General features: G+C 45.7%; 1 protein-coding gene across 1 annotated transcript in view; it reads right to left on the minus strand.

Moving 5' to 3' along the window:
- Nucleotides 1-893: 893 nt before the first annotated feature.
- The window catches only part of LOC129248648 (uncharacterized), a 233,351-nt gene continuing 213,368 nt past the window's right edge, over nt 894-20,876 (minus strand). Inside the window, exons 69-92 of the mRNA XM_054888276.1 lie at nt 19,882-20,832; nt 19,181-19,822; nt 18,402-19,118; nt 18,053-18,349; nt 17,037-17,990; nt 16,259-16,912; nt 15,585-16,199; nt 14,866-15,516; nt 14,487-14,798; nt 13,748-14,419; nt 13,373-13,687; nt 12,650-13,309; nt 11,795-12,109; nt 11,356-11,703; nt 10,684-11,292; nt 10,287-10,616; nt 9,114-10,199; nt 7,038-7,640; nt 6,521-6,721; nt 6,263-6,457; nt 5,195-6,196; nt 1,888-5,112; nt 1,399-1,827; nt 894-1,327 (exon numbers count right to left, since the gene is read on the minus strand). Coding sequence (XP_054744251.1) covers nt 1,086-1,327; nt 1,399-1,827; nt 1,888-5,112; nt 5,195-6,196; nt 6,263-6,457; nt 6,521-6,721; nt 7,038-7,640; nt 9,114-10,199; nt 10,287-10,616; nt 10,684-11,292; nt 11,356-11,703; nt 11,795-12,109; nt 12,650-13,309; nt 13,373-13,687; nt 13,748-14,419; nt 14,487-14,798; nt 14,866-15,516; nt 15,585-16,199; nt 16,259-16,912; nt 17,037-17,990; nt 18,053-18,349; nt 18,402-19,118; nt 19,181-19,822; nt 19,882-20,832 — 16,025 coding nt within the window. The 3' untranslated portion in view covers nt 894-1,085. The remainder of the gene's footprint in view (nt 1,328-1,398; nt 1,828-1,887; nt 5,113-5,194; nt 6,197-6,262; nt 6,458-6,520; nt 6,722-7,037; nt 7,641-9,113; nt 10,200-10,286; nt 10,617-10,683; nt 11,293-11,355; nt 11,704-11,794; nt 12,110-12,649; nt 13,310-13,372; nt 13,688-13,747; nt 14,420-14,486; nt 14,799-14,865; nt 15,517-15,584; nt 16,200-16,258; nt 16,913-17,036; nt 17,991-18,052; nt 18,350-18,401; nt 19,119-19,180; nt 19,823-19,881; nt 20,833-20,876) is intronic.

Raw genomic sequence — 20,876 nt, forward strand, 5'->3', positions numbered from 1 at the left:
AATCTTTACATACGTACATATATAACTATCTACTTAGAATGGGTGCGGGTTTTTTTCTTAATACAAGTGCATTTATAGATAGATTTAAAGTTGAAGTGCCCCACCACCTACACAGTTCTTCACGCATGCCCTGTTTTTCTTTTCTTTGTATAAGGGAAAACAAGTTTTAATACGTCAGTGGCAGCGTAATTGTTTATGTGTGTATACGTGTATACGTGTGTGTGTATGTATGTGTGTTTCGACTAATGAAGAAGTTTTATTGTTAGACGAGAATTCTTTCGTAGCTTCTTCAATTCTGTTTTACTTTAGGATATACGATTTTTCGTAGCATTTTTTATCTCTATTTTGCTTTTTTCTTTATATCCCGGCATCTGATCTAAATGCTGCTCTTTTTCCTTTCTCTTCAACTATGCGTAAATGCCTTTTTGCTCCTTTTTCTATATGTTTGTCTATAAACATACGCAGTGTTACAGCTTTGGCAGTTGTTCATAGTTATTTAATATAGTTTTTGTTTTCTTTCTAACTACTTCAGTTTTTAAATTGAGTCCTACTAGTAAAAAAATATTTGCATAACTAAAATAATATAAAAACTGTACAAATTTGATTAAATCATTTAAATGTTTTTTTCGCATTTTTCGCATATACTGTTTTGAAGAAAAATTCAAAAAGCTACTTGAAATTCTCATGTTTGCTATAATACGAGAGCGTAGTTCTTGACGCCTACGCATTTTAGGAATGTTATGGTCAGTTGAGAAATATTCGCTTATATTTTATATAATACACATTTTTGGGGTTTTTTCATACGAAACTCGTTCGCATCTTCGTAAATTTTGACACGTCCTGTTTAAGTTATTTATTTGGCTATTTTTTCCGCTTTTGTTTTTCTTTGCACTTTTGCAAACCTCTTTTTTAAATATCAGCAAATATCAAATTTACTGTTTGCTTTAACTTTTTGCACAGGCTTTTCAAATATTTATGTTCATCCTTCAATTTAAATTTATTTTTACTAAATTAATTATATTTCTCTTTTCGTCAATAATTTCTTAACTAAACTAGTTCTAATAAATTTAGTTGTTCATCACTGCTTATGATAGATAGTCTGGTGTTGGCTCTGGCACAGCTTCGGGATTCGCAAATAGCGGATTGGGGAACTCTGGTGGATGAGGTAGCGGGGCCAGCGTTTTGGGCCGCCGACGATAAGCCATAAGCCAACAGGAAACGGCTACAGCGACTGCTACCAATGCCAGCAAAGCTGTGATAACGAGTGCTATTATCAGACCCACCATAGAGACGCAAATGTCCTCGACACGCTGAGCAGATGGTTTGACTGTAAGAAATAAAGCAAAATTGTTTTAATTTACTACTTATCCATTTCTTCTCCATGCGCTCTCCACTTACTATTCGCATCACTGATGCCAGGGCCGCTGCGTTTTTCAAATGTCAGTATGGCATTCGATGAAATTGTTATCTCTTCACGTAATTGTCCTTCCATGCCGGTGTTTGTCGCCACTGCTGTTGTATCCGTGGAATTGTCCGATATAGCGCGACGTCTTCTACGCCCGAAAGCATTATAGCCGCGACAATTAACCGGTTGACATTTACCAAAGCAGACGCGTATGTTACATTGGAAGCGTATATTGTCGCTCGAAGGGAATTTGAAAGCATTGAAGTTGGCCATAAGGCTGTTGGTGTCTGGGTTGTACTCCCATTCGCCAAAGATTGAAGCATCTGTAGCGCAACCGTTCTCATCGGTTACAATATATTCATTCTCTACATTATCCTCCATCGTTTTTGCAATACAAGAGCGTGCAAAACCGCCATAAATTGCTAAAAAAATTTAGAAAAACATTAATTTTAATTCAAAGATACACTCTCTTAAATACTTACTTGCTGGCTCTACGTCCACTTGTAATTTGAGATTGTCACCGATTTCCGCGGAATTAATCTCTTCACCTTCATGTGTAATAATGCGCATTTGACAGATTGGCGGCGGTCCGGTGTTGGCGATAGTGCCTGCTGTAGTCAGCATAGACACATTGAAGCCCAACGTTACGTTCTTTTCACCAGTCTGGTAGACGCATTTAATGTTATAAGCTTGTGCTTTGTAAGTGACCAATTTTGGATGTTTCTGTATGACCAACACGAAACTAGCAATGTCTTTCACAGCTTGCATGCCACAACTACCGAAATGTACACGGAATATTTCCGTGCGTGGTACGCTTTCGCCAGCTAGATTTACCACACGGCGACATTCTTCATCCTTACTGTGCCCTTTAACGTAGAGCACACCATTGAAGCCGGGTTCGGTGATGTGTATTTCTACTTGTACGCCATCAGCCAGACAGCTGACCAACATATCGGGTCGTGGGAAGTCCGTGCGGAAGTTAGTGTGATTACAGATAAGCTCAGGATTGCCGGTGTAACCAGTGATGCATTGACATTGCGCACGATGATTGATAGCGTTACAGAAGGCGTTCACGCCACACACCTTTTGCAGACAAGGATCCTCACAGGTCTTAGGATGTGTATTACAGTAACGATTGTCGGCGCAGTCATCGTTGGTTTCGCAGCCAGGTTGGTCTTCGGCTATGCATTCGCCAGCAGGAGTTAGTCGGTAGCCATGGTCAGTGGGGCAAATGCAGCGTCCGCGCTCATCGATTACCATGCCGCGTTCTAGAGCGCAGACACAGTGTCCATTCTCATCAATCTTGAAACCTTGTTGGGGTAGACAGGGTGCACAATATTCGTAGACATCTAAAGCTGTACCTGGTGGGCACACACACTGACCATCTATATCACGTACGAATCCTTTCTCGATAACGCACAACGACCGCTTATCGCATTGCACGGCCGCGTTACCAGTGTAGCCTTCAAAGCATTCACATATCATTGTACGTACTGGCACTGTATCCAAGACACGACAGTCAGCGTTTACACCACACGGATGTGTTGCGTTGCATGGATTGACGCATTCACCACGTATGCAGGCAGTTTGACTTGGGCAGTCACCATCGTAGCTGCAAATTGATATTTCGCGTAATGGCTCACAGCCGTTGCGGCGAGAAATACTACCCGGTGGGCAAGCGCAGTCCGGTCGATGATTATAGACTTTACAAATTTCGTCATATGCACAGACCACCTTTGTTTCGCATGGGTTCTCACATTTTCCATTTAAACATGCCTTATCAGACGGACATTCATTGTCAGCACGACATCCCAGTGGTGTACAAGAGATGCGCGCGTTTCCGCGGAAGCCTGGCAAGCATTCACATACGGCGCGATGATCAACTGGTAGACACTCCGCATTTGTGCCGCATTGTTCTCCTTGGCAGGCGGGGACGCAAAGCTGATTGCGACAAGCATGCGTTGCTGGACAGTCTGAGTTGATGGCACAACCAGTCTTAGAACATTCAAATTCTGGGTTGCCTTCATATCCTTGGCGACAAGTGCAGACGGGTTTATGGTCCTTTATGCGGCATTCGGCATTCAAGCCACAATTGCAAGGATCTCTACAGATGCCATTGACACAGGATTTATCAACGGCACAGTCAGAGTCAGCTATACAGCCGCCCACATCCACAATAGTTTTTGTTGGTTTACAAGTGCCACTACCGCTGCTTATGTAGCCATCGGGACAAACGCAGATCATGGTACGCACCGGTGTGGTTGGCGTTACTTGGCATTGTGCAGGCTTGTTACATGGTTCCAGTGTAAGGCATGGATCGACGCATTCATCGTTTATGCAAGCCAATGTTGCAGGGCAGTCTGTATCTACCTTGCACACCGGTTGTGGTTCGGGACGGCAGTCGACATATGGGTTACCTAAGAAGCCAGCAGGACAACGACATACCGCCAAGTGATTTTGCGCGCGACACTCGGCGCGTGGTGAGCATATATTATGATAGATGCAGGGATTTACGCATTGCTCATTCTGGCACATTTTATCTGTGGGACAGTCGTTGCTCGTAAGACATACAATAACACGACAGCGCTCATAAGCATTGCCACGATAGCCGCTCTTGCAGCGGCACATTGCTTGATTGGATTGTACATAGCATTCGGCGTTTATGCCACAAGGATCGTTGACTAAGCAAGGGTTGATGCAGTTGCCGTTGATGCACGCCTTACCAGAGTCGCATTCACTGTCGATGCGACAGCCAATCGTACGGCAGAATGAGTAAGGATTGCCTTCATAACCGTCCTGGCAAGAACAGGTTGCGCGATGATTCTGTACGTGGCATATGGCATTAGTACCACAGTTGCAGGGGTTCCGACATTGTCGATTGATACACGCCTCTTGGTCCAAACAATCTGCGTCCGTGCTGCATCCTGGTGGGCTTTGGAGTATAATTGGTTTGCACTCACCGCGCGCATCGGGCACATACGATTCGGGACATTCGCACACCATAGTTCGTACAGGAACGCTATCCAGTACGCTGCACCGTGCAGAGCTGGCGCAGGGTGAGAGTATGGCACATGGATTCTGACACTTGTTGTCGATACAGGCCAATCGGCTCGGACAATCGCCGTCATCGCGGCAGACAGGTTCCACAGGACGACGTTCACAATAAGAGTACGGGTTTCCTAGCGGCATTGACTCGGGACAGCGACAGACAGCCCTATGTTGCAGTGCTTGGCAGATTGCATTTTGTGCGCATGGACTATCCTGGCATGGATTCACGCATTGATTGCGTACACATGCTTGATTGGTGGCGCAGTCATAGTCGGAGTGGCATTCGACGCGCATGCAACGTTGGAATGGATCACCTTCTAAGCCAGCGGGGCAGCGGCAAGAGGCGCGATGATTGCGGCCAAAGCATTCAGCATTGAGCGCGCATGGATCACTGATTAAGCAAGGATTAACACATTCACGATTTACACATTGTTGATCCGAAGAGCATTCATCGTCCGATTGGCAACCAATTTGTACACAACCAAATTGTGCATTGCCAGAATAGCCAGGTTGACAGTAGCATACTGGGTGATGATTGCGTACAATGCACTCAGCATTCAGACCGCAATTACAAGGATTGACGCAACGCTCGTTGACACATGATTCGCTGAGCGAACAGTCGGAATTAGATTTGCAGCCAATTGTAGATACGTCTGGTGCTGTGGAATACGCAAGGAGAATACCCATTAGAGCTTCCAGTTGGTAGAATAAATGTAAATAAAGCTAGAATATTATACTTACGCGGCACACAACCGGTGTGGGCATCGCCGGTAAAGCCAGGCGGGCAACGGCATACAGCTCCTCTGTTTTGCACATGACAGTAGGCACCTTGCCCGCAAGGGTCCTCAACACAAGGATTAATGCAGCGTTCATTCTTACAAGTCTTATCATTTGGACAATCATCATTCTTCGTGCATTCTGCTGCTGGTGTTTTCGGCTGTTCGTGTACAATCAATTGGCATTCTAAGCGGGGATTGCCCTCATAACCACGCGCGCACGTACATTCCGCGTAATGATCGCGAGAGCGACATTGTGCATTAACACCGCAGCGCTCCAAGCGGCAAGCGTCAGTACAAACACCTCGTTGACAGATTTCAGTGTTGGCACATTCATCGTTGCTCTGGCAGCCGCTGACTACTTCATGCTTGATCGGGATACAATTGCCCGAGTTGTCGGTAATCGTATCGCTTGGGCACTTGCAGATCATTGTCCGTAAAGGTAAAGTATCCAGAACATGGCAGGTCTGTTGGGGCGTGCAAACATGTGGAGTGGTACATGGATTTGCACAATGGTGATTTATACATGCCAATTGTGATGGACAGTCCGCATCTTGCGTGCACTCCGGCTGTACCTTAGTGGGGGGCTCGCGTGGAACATCGCACTGCACGAACGCGTTCCCACTATAACCTGGGCGGCATTCACATTGCGGCTGATGACGTCTACCCGTGCAAATGGCATTCAGAGCGCAGGTATCCTCATCGCAAACCGGACGGCAAATACGATTCAGGCGATCGCAAGCTTCGTGATCAGCGCAATCTTCGTTGTATTGGCAGTGACCTGTGATGCAAGAGATAAATGGATTACCTTGTGTGCCCGGTGGGCATACGCAGACGGCTTGATGATTTTGTGGCACGCATTGAGCTTCAGTTCCACAACGTACTTCACCGTAGTTACACGGGTTGACGCAATTCTCATTGATGCAGGCCTTGTCGTACGGACAGTCGGGGTTTATCTTACATTCCGCTGTATTGGAAAGCATATTTGGATTTATAAGCACAGTCATAATGAATGAAACTCAGCAGGACTTACGTTTGTAACATTGAACTTGAGGATCGCCACCCCAGCCAACAGGACACGAGCATATTGGACGCGAATTGCGCACACGGCAATCAGCATTGCCAGCGCATGGATTTGCCTCTGCGCAAGGATCTTGACAACGTTGATTGATGCAAGCCGTTGTAGGCGAGCATTCTGAATCGTGTGTGCAGCCGGCAGTAATTTGAGCTGTAAGAGAATACAGGATGATTAGTTGTCATGTTGAGAACAGTAATTTATGATTGGACTTACGTGGTTGGTAACAGTTGATGAACGGATCACCCTGTGTACCCTGCGGACAACTACAGACGGCGCGATGTCGTTGAGCCAAGCACTCGGCGGTATGGGCGCAAGGCGAACCATCAATGCAAGGATTCACACACATACCATTTCGACAGGCTTCAGTGTCCTGGCATTCGCTGTTGGATTGGCAGCCGTGATCTCGTGCGGGTTCTAGAGTCAAAAATTTGAATCAGTACTCATGTAATTAAGAGATAATTGTGTTAAAAGGAAATAGGTTGACATATAGTAATATCTGTTTTGTGCTTCCATAATTGTGTGTAGCTGTACAGAAGTGTTGATAACAAAAGTTAATCAGTTGACTAAAATGCGTTTTTGCAATTTGTCAACTTATATATATATATATATTTACAATATGTAAAAAAACATTTTTAACTCATTAATAAAATTATGCTGAAATGAGACAGAGACTCAATAAAATATGCTCTTAAAAATTTGCTGCAGTTTTTCAATCACTTGGCTAACTTACCTTTACGACAGCCCACATCTGCATCACCCACATAGCCGGGTTCACACTGGCATATCATTGTACGCAACGGCAATGTGTCCACCACCGAACAAATAGCATTCACGCCACATGGCTGCGTTACAGCGCATGGGTTCTTGCATTCGCCGTTGAAGCAGGCCAATTTGCTGGTACAGTCCCCATCCATAGTACATTGTGGTGCCACCTTAGGTTCTTCGAGCACACAGCTAACCAGCGGATTGCCACTATAACCTGGTGGGCAGCGACATAACGCGTGATGATTGTCGACACGGCATTGAGCACCAACTCCACAATTGCATGGATCCTCACAACGTTCGTTTTTGCAAGCCAAATTGAAGGCGCATTCGTCATCGCGTGAACATTCCGGCCGCTCGCAGCGCAACAAAGGATTGCCGCGATAACCCTCTGGGCAATGGCAGCGCGCCTTATGGTTGTAATCTGCACGACAAATGGCATTCGTGCCGCATTGTGTATATGGACAAGGATCGGTGCATTGCTTATTGATGCATGCTTCAGTCGCGGGACATTCCTCATCTGAACGGCAGCCAATGGTATGACAGTAGCTGAAAGCGTTACCGGTGTAACCTGAGGGCGGAAGAACATCACATTTTTGAAGAAATTCTAGGTTTTTAGAATACTTAAAATACTTAAAATACCAACAAAAACTGTCGCTTAGTTGCTTTTTCAATTATTTTACAGGATAAAAAATGAATGACTTTGGTATCATTTAGTTGTTTTCATAACTCCAGCCAGTTTTCAGAAAATGTATTAATAAAACCTATGAATCTCTTATAAGGCAAAATTAGAAAATAATGTATCACATCTGCAACAATTGCTTATGCTTGGGCTTCCATAGAGAGATTGCTACACGATATGTGCGTTTCATTTAGGTTTGAGATGAAAGAGCTTGATTATTTTCAACATAAAAGCATCTTTTCGGCCGCAGGCACTGTGACACTTTTCCAATTGCAGCTCGGGGATAAGCCTTCCTCTTGCCTTGCAAGTCGAAGTTGAGGAGTTCACGTAAGTTTTGGATTTATAAACCACTCCACTGTGTACTGCACCAACTATGCTTCTTAAACTCGGTTAAACAGAGTAGCTTTAGTAAAGGGAATAAGAACAACTAGGGTGATTTCCATGAGATAAGGACCATAAGGCAAATATGGCTGATTCGACAAAGCGTGCACATTCAGATATATAACGAAATGCAAGCTCTTCGTCTTCTAAGCCCAGATCTCCGAAGTGGTTGCCAAGAAACATTTTATCCTACCAGCGTGACCCTTTCGGTAATCTTAACGTAGTCATGTACAAAATCTCTTGACTACGCCGCTATTAATATAACTGAACACTTATTGTGATCCTTTGGTGGCCCATAATGTACTACTACTTGCATATATATGGTTGCTTCAACTGGATTTATTTATTTTTGCTCTCAAATATTGCCATTGTCTAAGTATATATTGCCAGTTGCTTAGGCAGGGGTCCCAATAAAATATTTAGTAATTACTGATATTTTACCGATACAACTCGGTTATCCCAAGTGGAGCAGTTGACCAAAACTCGTTGACTCCACTGCCTTAATTCAAATGAAGTGTAGATTGCTCTTGATATACATTTTCAAGCTCTACACGACTAGCACATATGAAATTCTGAAAGTTAACTCTCCCAGCTTACCATAGTGATTTGCTTGAATTATCCGCTTTAAGTTCGGAAACCCTTTGACATTTTTTCCAAACAAAACTTATGTCTTAAACTGTCAACTATCAAATACGATTGGCAAAAAAAAAAAAAGTGATAATTCTTAATCGGAGAGCTGTGGGAGCTGGCTCAAAATGAGGGCCAATATCTAAGTTCAGAAGATCTAGCTGAGCACTTCTCGAGGCTACTAAACCTGTTATCGGTCTAAAATTCAAATATTTACTGGACTTGAGCAAATAGATCATCTTTCTAACTATAAAACTTTACGGTACTAAATTGCATTACTTCTCCTTAGAATTAAAACACTATGATTGCTCTTAACCAATTCTTCACTCATTGCTCTGAGCTTCGCGTACTCACCTTCATTACAAACACAGAGTGGTCGGTGAAGTTGGATATGGCAGCGTGCATTTGTGCCACAGATATTCGAGAGTTCGCATGGATTCTTACAGGCCTGATTCACACATGCCTTGTCGTTAGAGCACTCCGAGTCCGTGGTACATTCTGGGCGAGGTGCCGGTATTTCTTCCATTTGTGGTAGACACTGATTAAATGGTGAGCCATAGTAACCACTGGGGCATGTGCATACCGCCTTATGATTGATAGCATTACAAATCGCGTTAAGACCGCAAGCATTGATACATGGATTGCGACATTTTTGATTAATACAAGCTCGATTGCGTGAACAGTCCTCATTAGTCACGCACTCTGGGTATGTGCAAGTGGCGACGCCATTAATAATTTGACAAATACCATTGCTACGGCATGGTGAGGGATTGCATGGATCCACGGGTTTCAATGGCTCATGACATTCGACGAACGGATTGCCAATCATTGGGCTGGGACAACTGCAGATTGGATTGTGGTTAACTGTCTGGCATTGCGCACCATAACCGCAAACACCGGGACATGGATCGATGCACTTTGCACTAACACAAGCCTTGTTTTTGGCACAGTCTGAGCTGAGCGTACATTCCGGACGACAACCTTGACCATTTGGATTGCCAAAGAACCCAGGCAAGCATTCGCAAACAGCTTGATCGCGCTGTACTCTGCAGATGGTGTTGGTGCCGCACGGTGTTGGATAGCAAGGATCGCGACGTTCCTGAGGCTCTACTAAGATAAGTGAACACTGGACGAAAGCATTGCCAGTATAGCCAGACGGGCATGAGCAAATCGGTATGTGGTGGTGAATGGTGCAGAGCGCTCCCACGCCGCAGGTGCCTGGACAAGGATCGGCACATTTGTTGCGTATGCAAGCGCGATTCGAGGGGCACTCCGAGTTGCCAATACATTCAGGACGACAACCCTCGTAGGGGTTACCAATGTAATCGTTAATGCATGTGCAGGTGTAGCTGTCACCGCGTCCACGACATTCACTATTCGAGCCACAGGGCGATGGACGACAAGGATCACGGGGTTCCTGTTTTGGTGGTGGTGGAAGAACTGAAAGAAAACAAATGAAATACAAATAGTATAAAAGGGGGATATTAAGCTATAGCTAAGGCTAATATCGACTTGCTAGCGCCTTACTTTTGGGTGCCTCGTAACACGCATGGAAAGGATCGCCGGTCATTCCAGCTGAGCAGTAACAATTGGGTATGTGTAATGTCACAATACAGTTGGCATTTATTCCGCATGAACCGGGACAAGGGTCACGGCATTTAAGATTAATGCATGCCAAGTTGTTTGGACAATCATCATTACTTGAGCATTCTGGATGGCAATTGGGGGGAACACCAATATAGGAAGCCAGACAAACACACTGAGCCTGCCCCTGTTTGTCGGTACATTGAGCATTAGGACCACAAGGTGATGGTATACATGGGTCTTTTTGTATGGTGGGTGCCTCTTCCCTTATTTCTAAAATTAAGTATTAAAATATTAAGTAAATAACCTACGCGCCTTCTTTTCGCGAATAGTAAGTTACCTGTTCTCGTGCAAAGGGAATATGGATTACCGTTGTAGCCGCGTGTACATTCGCAGTGTGCACGGTGCTGCACTGCCTGACATTCGGCGTTCAGACCACATTGACCAGGGCAAGGATCGACGCATTTATTGTTGATACACGCATGTATTTGTGCACAGTCCGAACTGGTGTAACATTCGAGACGACAGTTTGGTGGGCTGCCGAAATAGCCGATGATACAAGAGCAAATTCCATTAACGCCGCGTTCGATGCACTGCGAATTGGGGCCACATGGTGATGGTTGACATGGGTTTTTGGGTTCAACTTCACGTACAGGTTCGCATGCGACAAATGCATTACCAGTCATTCGTTCAGGACACCGACACATGGGTATATGATTAATGACATTACAGAGCGCACGCTCGCCACATGTGCCTGGACAGGGGTCCACGCACTTATTGCGCACGCATGCGCGATCACGTGCACAATCTGCATTGAGAACACATTCTGGACGGCAACCGATAAAGGGATCGCCGTGATATTCTGGTATGCAAGAACATTGACCATTGTTGCAGACTGTATTTGCGCCACATGGTGAGGGAATGCATGGATCGACAGGCTCAGCTGGTTCTGTAAAGGGATGTATATTAACAGTGTGAATGGCGTCTAACAACAACAATGAGGGGCATTTACTAGGTGAAGGCGGTGGTGGTGGTAGTGGGCGACAGCTGGTAAATGGGTCGCCGGTGTAGCCAGTCGGGCAGGAACAACTTGGGGTGTGATTGATAACATTACAAAGCGCTGAAAAGCCGCAAGAGCCGGGGCATGGATCGCGACAACGCTCATTCATACAAGCCATATTGCTGGCACATTCCGCATTGATGGTACACTCCGGTCGGCAATTGGGAGGGGCTCCGATATAGTTCGTCAAGCAGCTGCAAGTTGCGGCCCCATTTACTTCGCGGCACTGTGAGTACGGTCCGCAGGGGGAGGGAAGGCATGGATTGACATCAGCTGGTGGCTGCACTGGAGGACGAGGCGCTAAGGGGTATTCGACGGAAAAAAATAGTAAGTGAAGGGTAATAGATGCATAGATAGGATCATTGCATGCAGTTCCTGCATTGCTGCTTACATGGTATGGGCTGGCAGCTAGTGAAAGCTTCACCGGTAAATCCAGTTTTACAAGCACACAAGGGACTATGGTTATGTACGTGACATTCTGCATTTATGCCACACGCACCGGGGCAAGGGTCTTTACATTTCTGATTTATACATGCTTTATCTAGTGGACACTCGGAGCTAACGACACATTGCGGACGACAGGCAGGTGGGCTGCCCACGAACTCAGGTAGGCAGGAACAAACGGCTTGGCCATTTGAATCGCGACATTGCGCATTAGGTCCACATGGCGATGGCTGGCAAGGAGTTACGGTGACAGGTGGTTCGGCTGTTTTGGGTTATAAAAAATTAGTTTCGATAAAGGATATGAGAGCAAGCAATTAGATACTTGAACCACCACTTAAGCAAACTCTATTGTAATAAAAGCGAGATTTGTTATAATAACATGAGCGCAAGGTAAATTTCAATATTAATGGTTTACTTAATCTAATACTTAAATTTAAATAAGTACGTGTTCATAATAATTAATTAGCGCAATAGTTTTTTATTAGTAATGAAGCCAGAAATCAATTTTTCACTTCAGTCATCTGAAGCAGTTTCTTATTTGTTTCTGGTTGCTAGTCGGGTAAGTTTACATTGTGGGGTTTAGAGATTTTAGTTACTGAGTTACCTATATATAGGCCTAATGTTTAACTATGTTATTAGGGCCTAAAAGGCAACCAAGTCTAATTATGAAGGTATTTTGTATATTAGCCAGTTTTTGCAGTCATTAGGGTTGGGTTTAAATTTTTTAGTTTGGCAGTTCAGCGTTTTTTCGGCTTTGAAGGTTTGTAGTTAAGAGAAAATACGCGTATGAAAAATTTCTTACGTTCCGCTTGCACAATTGTGCAACGTGTATATGGATCACCATGGTAACCGGGTAGGCAAGCGCAGTTTGGTATATGATTGATGACCTGACAAATAGCTTCTGAACCACAAGTGCCCATACATGGATCACGACACTTTTGATTCTGACACGCTTTGTTTGCAGCACAATCCGAATTCCTAACACATTCCGGACGACAAGCTTCATAAGGATTACCGAAATAGTTGGGTAGACATTGGCATACGCTAATGCCATTCCGTGGTTGGCAAATCGCATTTGCACCGCAAGGGCTGGGACTGCAGGGTAAAGCAACTTCCGTTGGTGGTTCTCGTTGTACAATGCAAGCGTTGAAAGGATCGCCAGTATATCCGCTTGGGCAGTAACACATTGCACTGTGTGTTAACACTCGACATTCGGCAGCAGCACCACACGAACCCGGACAAGGATCCGCGCACTTACGATTGATACACGCCTTGTCCGAGGCGCACTCAGCGCTTGTCACGCATTCAGGACGGCAATGTGGTGCAGCGCCAATAAAATCGGGCAAACAAGTGCATTGTGCGCCATTCAGTGTGGCGATACATTCCGAATTAGGTCCACAAGGAGATGGTTGACAGGGATTGGTCGGCTTTTCGTCACGTACTGGTGGCGGGGATGGTGTAGCTGCAAAATGGGTTAAAGGGTTTAGTGTGAAGTACATTAGTGAGAATGTAGAGACGCCGGTACTTATAGGCTGGCAAGAAATGAATGGATCGCCAGTGAAGCGTGGTGGACAAGCGCAGATTGGACTGTGATTTTGTACATGACAGACCGCACGTATACCGCAGGTACCGGCGCAAGGATCTTGACAGCGTTGATTTAAGCAAAACTTGTCTAGAGTACATTCCGAGTTTGAGACACATTCGGGACGGCAAGTTGGTGGTGCGCCAATGTAGTCAGGTAGACAAGAGCATATAGCTTGTTGATTTGCTGCACGGCACTGTGAGTTTGGACCGCAAGGAGAAGGTTGACAGGGGTTGACTGGAGCTGGTGGTTCGATGACTGAAATTGAGACAATGTGAGTTTCTAAATTACCATACCAAGCGTCGGATGTTTTGTTACTTGTAATACTGTCACAGCGAACAAATGCATTGCCTGTCAATCCGTTGGGACATGAACACATCGGAATATGATTTATAACATTGCAGACCGCTTGCGAACCGCAAGTTTGAGGACAAGGGTCTTTACACTTTTGATTAATGCAAGCGCGGTCACGTGCACAATCGCTATTAAGTACGCACTCTGGGCGACACCCACTGTATGGATCTCCATAGTAGTCTGGTAGACATGTGCATACTGCCTCTCCACTGCAGATAGCATTTACACCGCAAGGTGATGGAATACAAGGATCTTGTTTGATTGGCTCACGTTGTATAGGTTTTGGTGGTTCTGGTTGGCAACTGCTAAATGGATCACCCACATAACCGGCTGGACAGATGCAGTTAGGCACATGGTTGAGCACATTACAAAGAGCATTGAAGCCGCAGGATCCGGGGCATGGGTCACGACACTTTTCATTGATGCAGGCACGATTCGACGAGCAATCAGAACTTACAACGCACTCAGGGTGACAGTTTGGAGGACTACCTATATAGCTTGGTAGACATGAGCACACTGGGCTACCGTTGCGGTTGTGACATTGGGCATATTGGCCACAAGGTGATGGATTGCATGGATTAATTGATAGCAGTGGTATCGCTGGTGTTACGTCTGCGACAGGTGGCGATGGAGCAGCTGATATTACAGGAAAATATAATTTTCAGAAACTGATGCTATTTGAATATTTTACTTTTTATCTTACAAGGTATTGGATAACAACGCGTAAAAGCATCTCCAGTATAGTTTGGTATGCATGTGCAAATCGGATTATGATTGTAAACGCGACATTCTGCATCCTGACCACAACTGCCTGGACAAGGATCGGCGCACTTTCGATTTATACAAGCTTGTGTAAGCGAGCACTCAGCATTAATTGTGCATTCTGGACGACAAGCAGGTGGTGACCCAATGAATTCGGGTAAACAAGAGCAAACAGCCTGTTGATTGACTTCGTGACATTGCGCATTCGGGCCGCAGGGTGATGGTAGACATGGGTTAACGTAAATTGGTTCCACTAAGAATAAAAGGACAAGTCAAAGTTGTACGTGGCTGCGTTAATGAAAGTTGATATTTCTGCTTACATTGCTTGACAGGCGAGCAGAAGCTATACGGATTGCCTGTATAACCATTCCAACAGTGGCAAACTGGCAGATGGTTCCCAACCTGACACTCCGCATTTTGGCCACAGGTGCCTGGACATGGATCCCGACATTTGCGTTGTATGCATGCTTTGTTTGACGAGCAATCACTATTTAACACACACTCTGGTCGACAACCCTGGTAAGGGTTACCGAAGTACTCTGGTAGACAGACACAGGATCCAACTTTATTATGACGACGGCATTCTGCGTTGTCCCCACAGGGGCTAGGTATGCAAGGATCTACATAATCGGGTGCAGGCGGAGGTGATGGTAGTGAGAGACGACAAACGGTAAATGGATCTCCCACATATCCTTGTTCACAAATACAGTTTGGTACATGGTTCAAAGTGTGACACTGGGCATTTGAGCCGCATAGCCCTGGACAAGGATCGCGACACTTCTGATTAATGCAGGCCTTATCGAACGCGCATTCCGAGCTAGAAATGCACTCTGGACGACAATTTGGAGGTGCACCTATGAACTCAGACAAGCAAGTACAAGAAGGAGCGCCATTAATGTTGCTACATTGGGCATTTGGACCACAAGGTGATGGACGACATGGATCGCGAGGTTCTTCATGAGACGGTGGAGCTGTGGAGAGGCGAATTGAGTAGGGCTTAGTTTTTGTGTAAGAAAATCGTGGATGTCGAAATACATACTGATAATAGGCTGGCAAGCGACGAATGGACTGCCAGTATATCCTGATGGACAAGAACAAATAGGGTTATGGTTGACGATGTTGCAGAGCGCGTTGTGGCCACAAGCGCCCGGACAAGGGTCTTTGCATTTCTGGTTGATACATGCGCGATTCATTGGACATTCTGAGTTACCAATACATTCAGGGCGGCAGGCAGGGGGTGTACCAATCATATCTTGTAAACAAGAGCATATGGCTATGCCATTCCTATCTTGGCATTGTGAGTTGGGGCCACAAGGTGTCGGTTGACATGGATGTAAAGGTTCTGCTGGGCGCTCTGGTACTTGCTGACATTGCACAAATGCATTGCCTTGCATTCCCGCTGGACAGTGGCACATGGGAATGTGGTTGTGTACTTCACATATAGCGTTCGAGGCACAAGTACCAGGACAAGGGTCCTCACATTTCTGATTAATACACGCTTTATCACGTGGGCATTCGGTATTCAAAATACATTCGGGACGGCAACCAGTGTACGGATCACCTTGATATTCTGCTATACAAGTGCAAATACCATCACTGCATTGAGCGTTAGTACCACATGGTGATGGTATGCAGGGATCATCAGCTGGTGTGGCTATTTTCGAGAAGATGAAATTTGAATGTGAAGAGAAAGATATATTGAGTTTATATTACGTGGTGGTGGTGGGGCTGGCTGGGCATGACAGTTTATGAATGGATTACCAGCGTAGCCTGCCGGACACGTACAAGCTGGGATATGATTCAGGACATTGCAAACGGCGTTCACTCCACAAGAGCCTGGGCATGGATCGCGACACTTCTCATTAATACAGGCACGATTACTGGAACAGTCAGAGTTTATAACACATTCCGGACGACAATTTGGAGGTGCGCCGCTATACCATGGTAGGCAGACACATGTCGGTTGATCATTTGTTACACGACAAACGGCATATTGGCCACATGGGGAGGGAACACATGGATCTCGGTATGGCTCGCGGGCTGGTGGTGGTGGTGGTGGTATTAGGTAACAACGTACAAATGCGTCACCGGTATAACCTGGGCGACAACTACAATAGGGACTATGTGACCTTACGCGACACTCGGCGTTTGAGCCGCAAATGCCAGGGCAGGGATTCTGACATTTTTTGTTGATGCAGGCCTTATCGATGGGACATTCAGAGTTCGTTGTGCATTCGGGGCGACAGGACGGAGGACTGCCGATAAAGTCGGGTAAACAAGAGCAAACCGCTTGTTCATTTACCTCCCGACATTGCGAATTTGGTCCGCAAGGCGATGGTATGCATGGATTTACATATTCTCTAATAGCTATTCATATCATGAAAATAAAAAAAATTATCATAGTAAAAGTGCAATGACATAAAGCTATCCTGTGAAAATTATGTTTTCCTAGTTCTAAAAGCAAGTTAGGAATACAAATTGTGATGCTTACGTTCTTTCAGTGTGTTGCAGTAGTTGTACGGATCTCCAGTGAAGCCCGACATACAAGTACAGGTAGGCAAATGATTGATCGCGTCGCATTGTGCATTTTGGCCGCATACACCAGGACAAGGGTCTTGGCATTTTTGATTGCGACATGCCTTATTTGAAGGACAGTCAGAGTTCGTGACACATTCGGGTCGGCAACCCTCATATGGATTACCGAAATATTCTGGTATACACTTGCATGCACCGGCGTTATTTTGTGTGGTACAGATAGCATTACTGCCACATGGACTTGGTACGCACGGATTAATCTGTTCGAATTCAATTATTGGTTCGGGATAACATTGGGTGAAAGGGTCACCTATAAAGCCGGCGATGCAGGCACATGATGGCGTATGACTAACCACGTGGCACGTAGCTGATGCACCACAAATCCCGGGACAAGGATCTCGACATTTCATATTGATACACGCTTGGTTGTTGGGGCACTCCGAAGAAGATAAGCACTCTGGCCGGCAGTTGGGTGGTGCACCAATATAGTCCGGCAGGCAAATACATGATGGTGAGCCATTTCTATCCGTACATTGGGAGTTCGCACCGCATGGTGATGGTATGCAGGGGTGTGTTGGTTCGTTTTGGGCACTCGGTGGCGGTAAAAGTTGGCATAGAGTATGGGCATTACCAGTATAACCGCTGGGGCAACTACAGAATGGCGCATGATTCATGACTAAGCAAAGAGCTCTTACACCACAGCTTCCTGGGCAGGGGTCTCGGCATTTATGGTTCACACAAGCCATGTTCAGTGGGCAGTCCGAGTTTATAGCGCATTCAGGTCGGCAGTTAGGTGGTACGCCGAGATAGTCGAGTAGGCAAGCGCACACAGCTTGCTGGTTAATCTCAGAGCACTGCGAATTGGGACCGCAGGGAGAAGGTTGGCACGGGTTTATAACCGTTGGTGGAGCTAAAATAAATCGTGTGTAGTTGGATGTGGATCTAAAATACTTTTCACATTTTGAAACCTACTTTGTAGAACCGCGCATTGAACGAATGCATTACCCGTCATTCCATCGGGACAATGGCACGTTGGTATGTGATTAAAAACATCGCAGATGGCACCCAGACCACAGATGCCTGGACAGGGGTCGACACATTTATTTTTAATGCAAGCATTATTACGTGTGCAGTCCGTATTGAGTACACACTCGGGACGGCAACCAAGGTAAGCGTTCCCTTGATATTCGGGTAGGCAAGAACATTCGCCATTATTACAAGCCGAATTGCTACCACAGGGGGACGGATTACAGGGATCGTTTAAAGGCACTAAAAAAAAAAATATTATATTTTTTTTGTCATAAGAAACGACGTAACATACATTTCGGTTCGGGTCGCTTGGGCGCACAACTGGTGAAAGGGTCGCCGGTATGATCTGGTGGGCAAGTACATATTGGCGTGTGATTAATGACATTACAAATCGCTGCGAAACCACAGGAGCCTGGACAGGGGTCTCGACATTTTTCATTTATGCACGCTAAATGTGCCAGACATTCGGCGTTGATGGAACATTCAGGGCGACAATTGGGCGGCGTGCCTAAATAGTTGGGCAGGCAAGAACATGACGCCTGATCGTTAATGCTGCGACAGACAGCGTTACTACCGCACGGTGATGGGACACAGGGATCACGATACACCTCGTTAATAACCGGCACAGTGGGGGGCTCTAGAAGAAGAAACCGGTGGATAAAATATTTTCCTCTAGCATAGACATTTTGCCTCTTACGCGGTATTGGGTAACATCTTGTAAAGGCATCTCCCGTGTAACTATTACGACAAGTGCAAAGCGGACTGTGATTGCGTACGTGGCATTCAGCATTGAGACCACACACTCCAGGACATGGATCGATGCATTTTTGATTGACGCACGCCTTATCGAGAGAACATTCGCTGGAAGTGGTACATTCAGGGCGACAATCTGGTGGGCTGCCAATGAATGTTGGAAGACAAGAGCAAACCGCTTGTTGTTTGACTTCCTTACATTGAGAATTCGGTCCACAGGGTGACGGCTGACAAGGGTTTACTACTTCAAATTTAGCTAGATGTACAGAAAAAACACCTTTAAATTTTTCTATTAAACATTATTTCTTCTTTGCTTACGTTCCGCTATCACTCTGCAGTAATTGTACGGATCGCCTGTATATCCGCTTAAACAGTTACAGGTTGGTAAATGATTGCGCACATGGCAGAGGGCATTCTGCCCACAAGTACCTCGACATGGATCTTTACATTTGTTCTGTAAACAAGCTTTATTCGTAGGACAGTCTGAGTTCACTACACACTCTGGGCGACAACCTTCATATGGATTTCCTATAAATTCGGTCAAACACTGACAGGCGCCAGCGCCATTGCGCACAGTGCATTTGGTGTTGGGACCGCAAGGACTTGGTTGACAGGGATTAAGAATTTCTTGTGGCACGTCGCGTATGATATCGCAATAGCTGAATGGATCTCCAGTATATCCGCTTGAACATACACACATTGGTGTATGATTAATTACATGACAGTCTGCATTTGCGCCACAAACACCTGGACAGGGGTCCTCGCAATGCTGATTGATGCACGCCTGGGAAAGCGGACACTCAGAGTTCGTTACACATTCAGGACGACAATTTGGTGGTGAACCAATGAAGTTTTTAAGGCACGAACATGATGGACTATCGTTGATAGCGCGGCACTCGGAATTGGGACCGCAAGGCGATGGGTGGCAAGGATTTTTAGGTACGTCTAGTTCTGGCACAACTGTAAGAAGACGTTACATGTAAATTGTCTGCGCTGATGGATAAATTTAAAGTATTTACTTCGTATAGGACTGCAAGCTACGAATGGATTGCCAGTGTATGAGTTGACGCAGCGACAAATCGGTGAATGATTGATGACAGTGCATTCGGCATTAATTCCACAAACTCCAGGGCAAGGATCGCGACATTTCTGCTGTAGACAGGCTCGGTTTAAGGCACAGTCTGCATTGCTGGTACACTCTGGGCGGCAGGATGGAGGTGCACCAATAAACTCGGGTAAGCACGAGCACACAGCTTGCTGATTGATCACACGACATTGCGAGTTCGGACCACAAAGTGATGGTTGACAAGGATTTACTTGTACCTTAGTTGTTAGGGGTTGGCATAGAGCGAATGCGTTACCAGTCATACCTTCTGCGCAATGACACATTGGTACATGGTTATGTACTTCACAAATGGCATTCGAGGCACAAGTGCCCGGACAGGGATCTATGCATTTCTGACGAATACATGCTTTGTCGGACGGGCAGTCTGTATTTAAAACACATTCTGGACGACAGCCTATCAACGGATTACCTTGATATGTAGGTATACATTCACATTGGCCATCGCGACATACAGTATTGGGCCCACAAGGGTAAGGGCTGCATGGATCTTCTTCCAGCTTGGGTGGAGGTGGAGGTGGCGCTTGGCACGAGATAAATGCATCTCCACTTAAACCAGGTGCGCATTGACAAATCGGCGTATGGTTGATAACATGACACTGGGCGTTGAAACCACATGCACCTGGGCAAGGATCGCGGCATTTTTGATTTATGCAAGCTTGAGTGCTCGAGCAATCTGAGTTTCTAATACACTCCGGATGGCAATTCGGTGGACTACCTATATAGGTGGACAAACATGAACATGATGGATTGCCGTCAATATCACGACATTCTGCGAACTGCCCACAAGGCGATGGCACACATGGATTACGCACTAGTTCTGGTGGTGACGCAGTTTTTGGTGGAGCTACATTGGGGAACAAATTATAATTCTGTGTTCCTCGTTCATAC

The sequence above is a fragment of the Anastrepha obliqua genome, chromosome 5, assembly GCF_027943255.1.
Source record: "Anastrepha obliqua isolate idAnaObli1 chromosome 5, idAnaObli1_1.0, whole genome shotgun sequence".
In the NCBI taxonomy this organism is placed as follows: Eukaryota; Metazoa; Arthropoda; class Insecta; order Diptera; family Tephritidae; genus Anastrepha; species Anastrepha obliqua.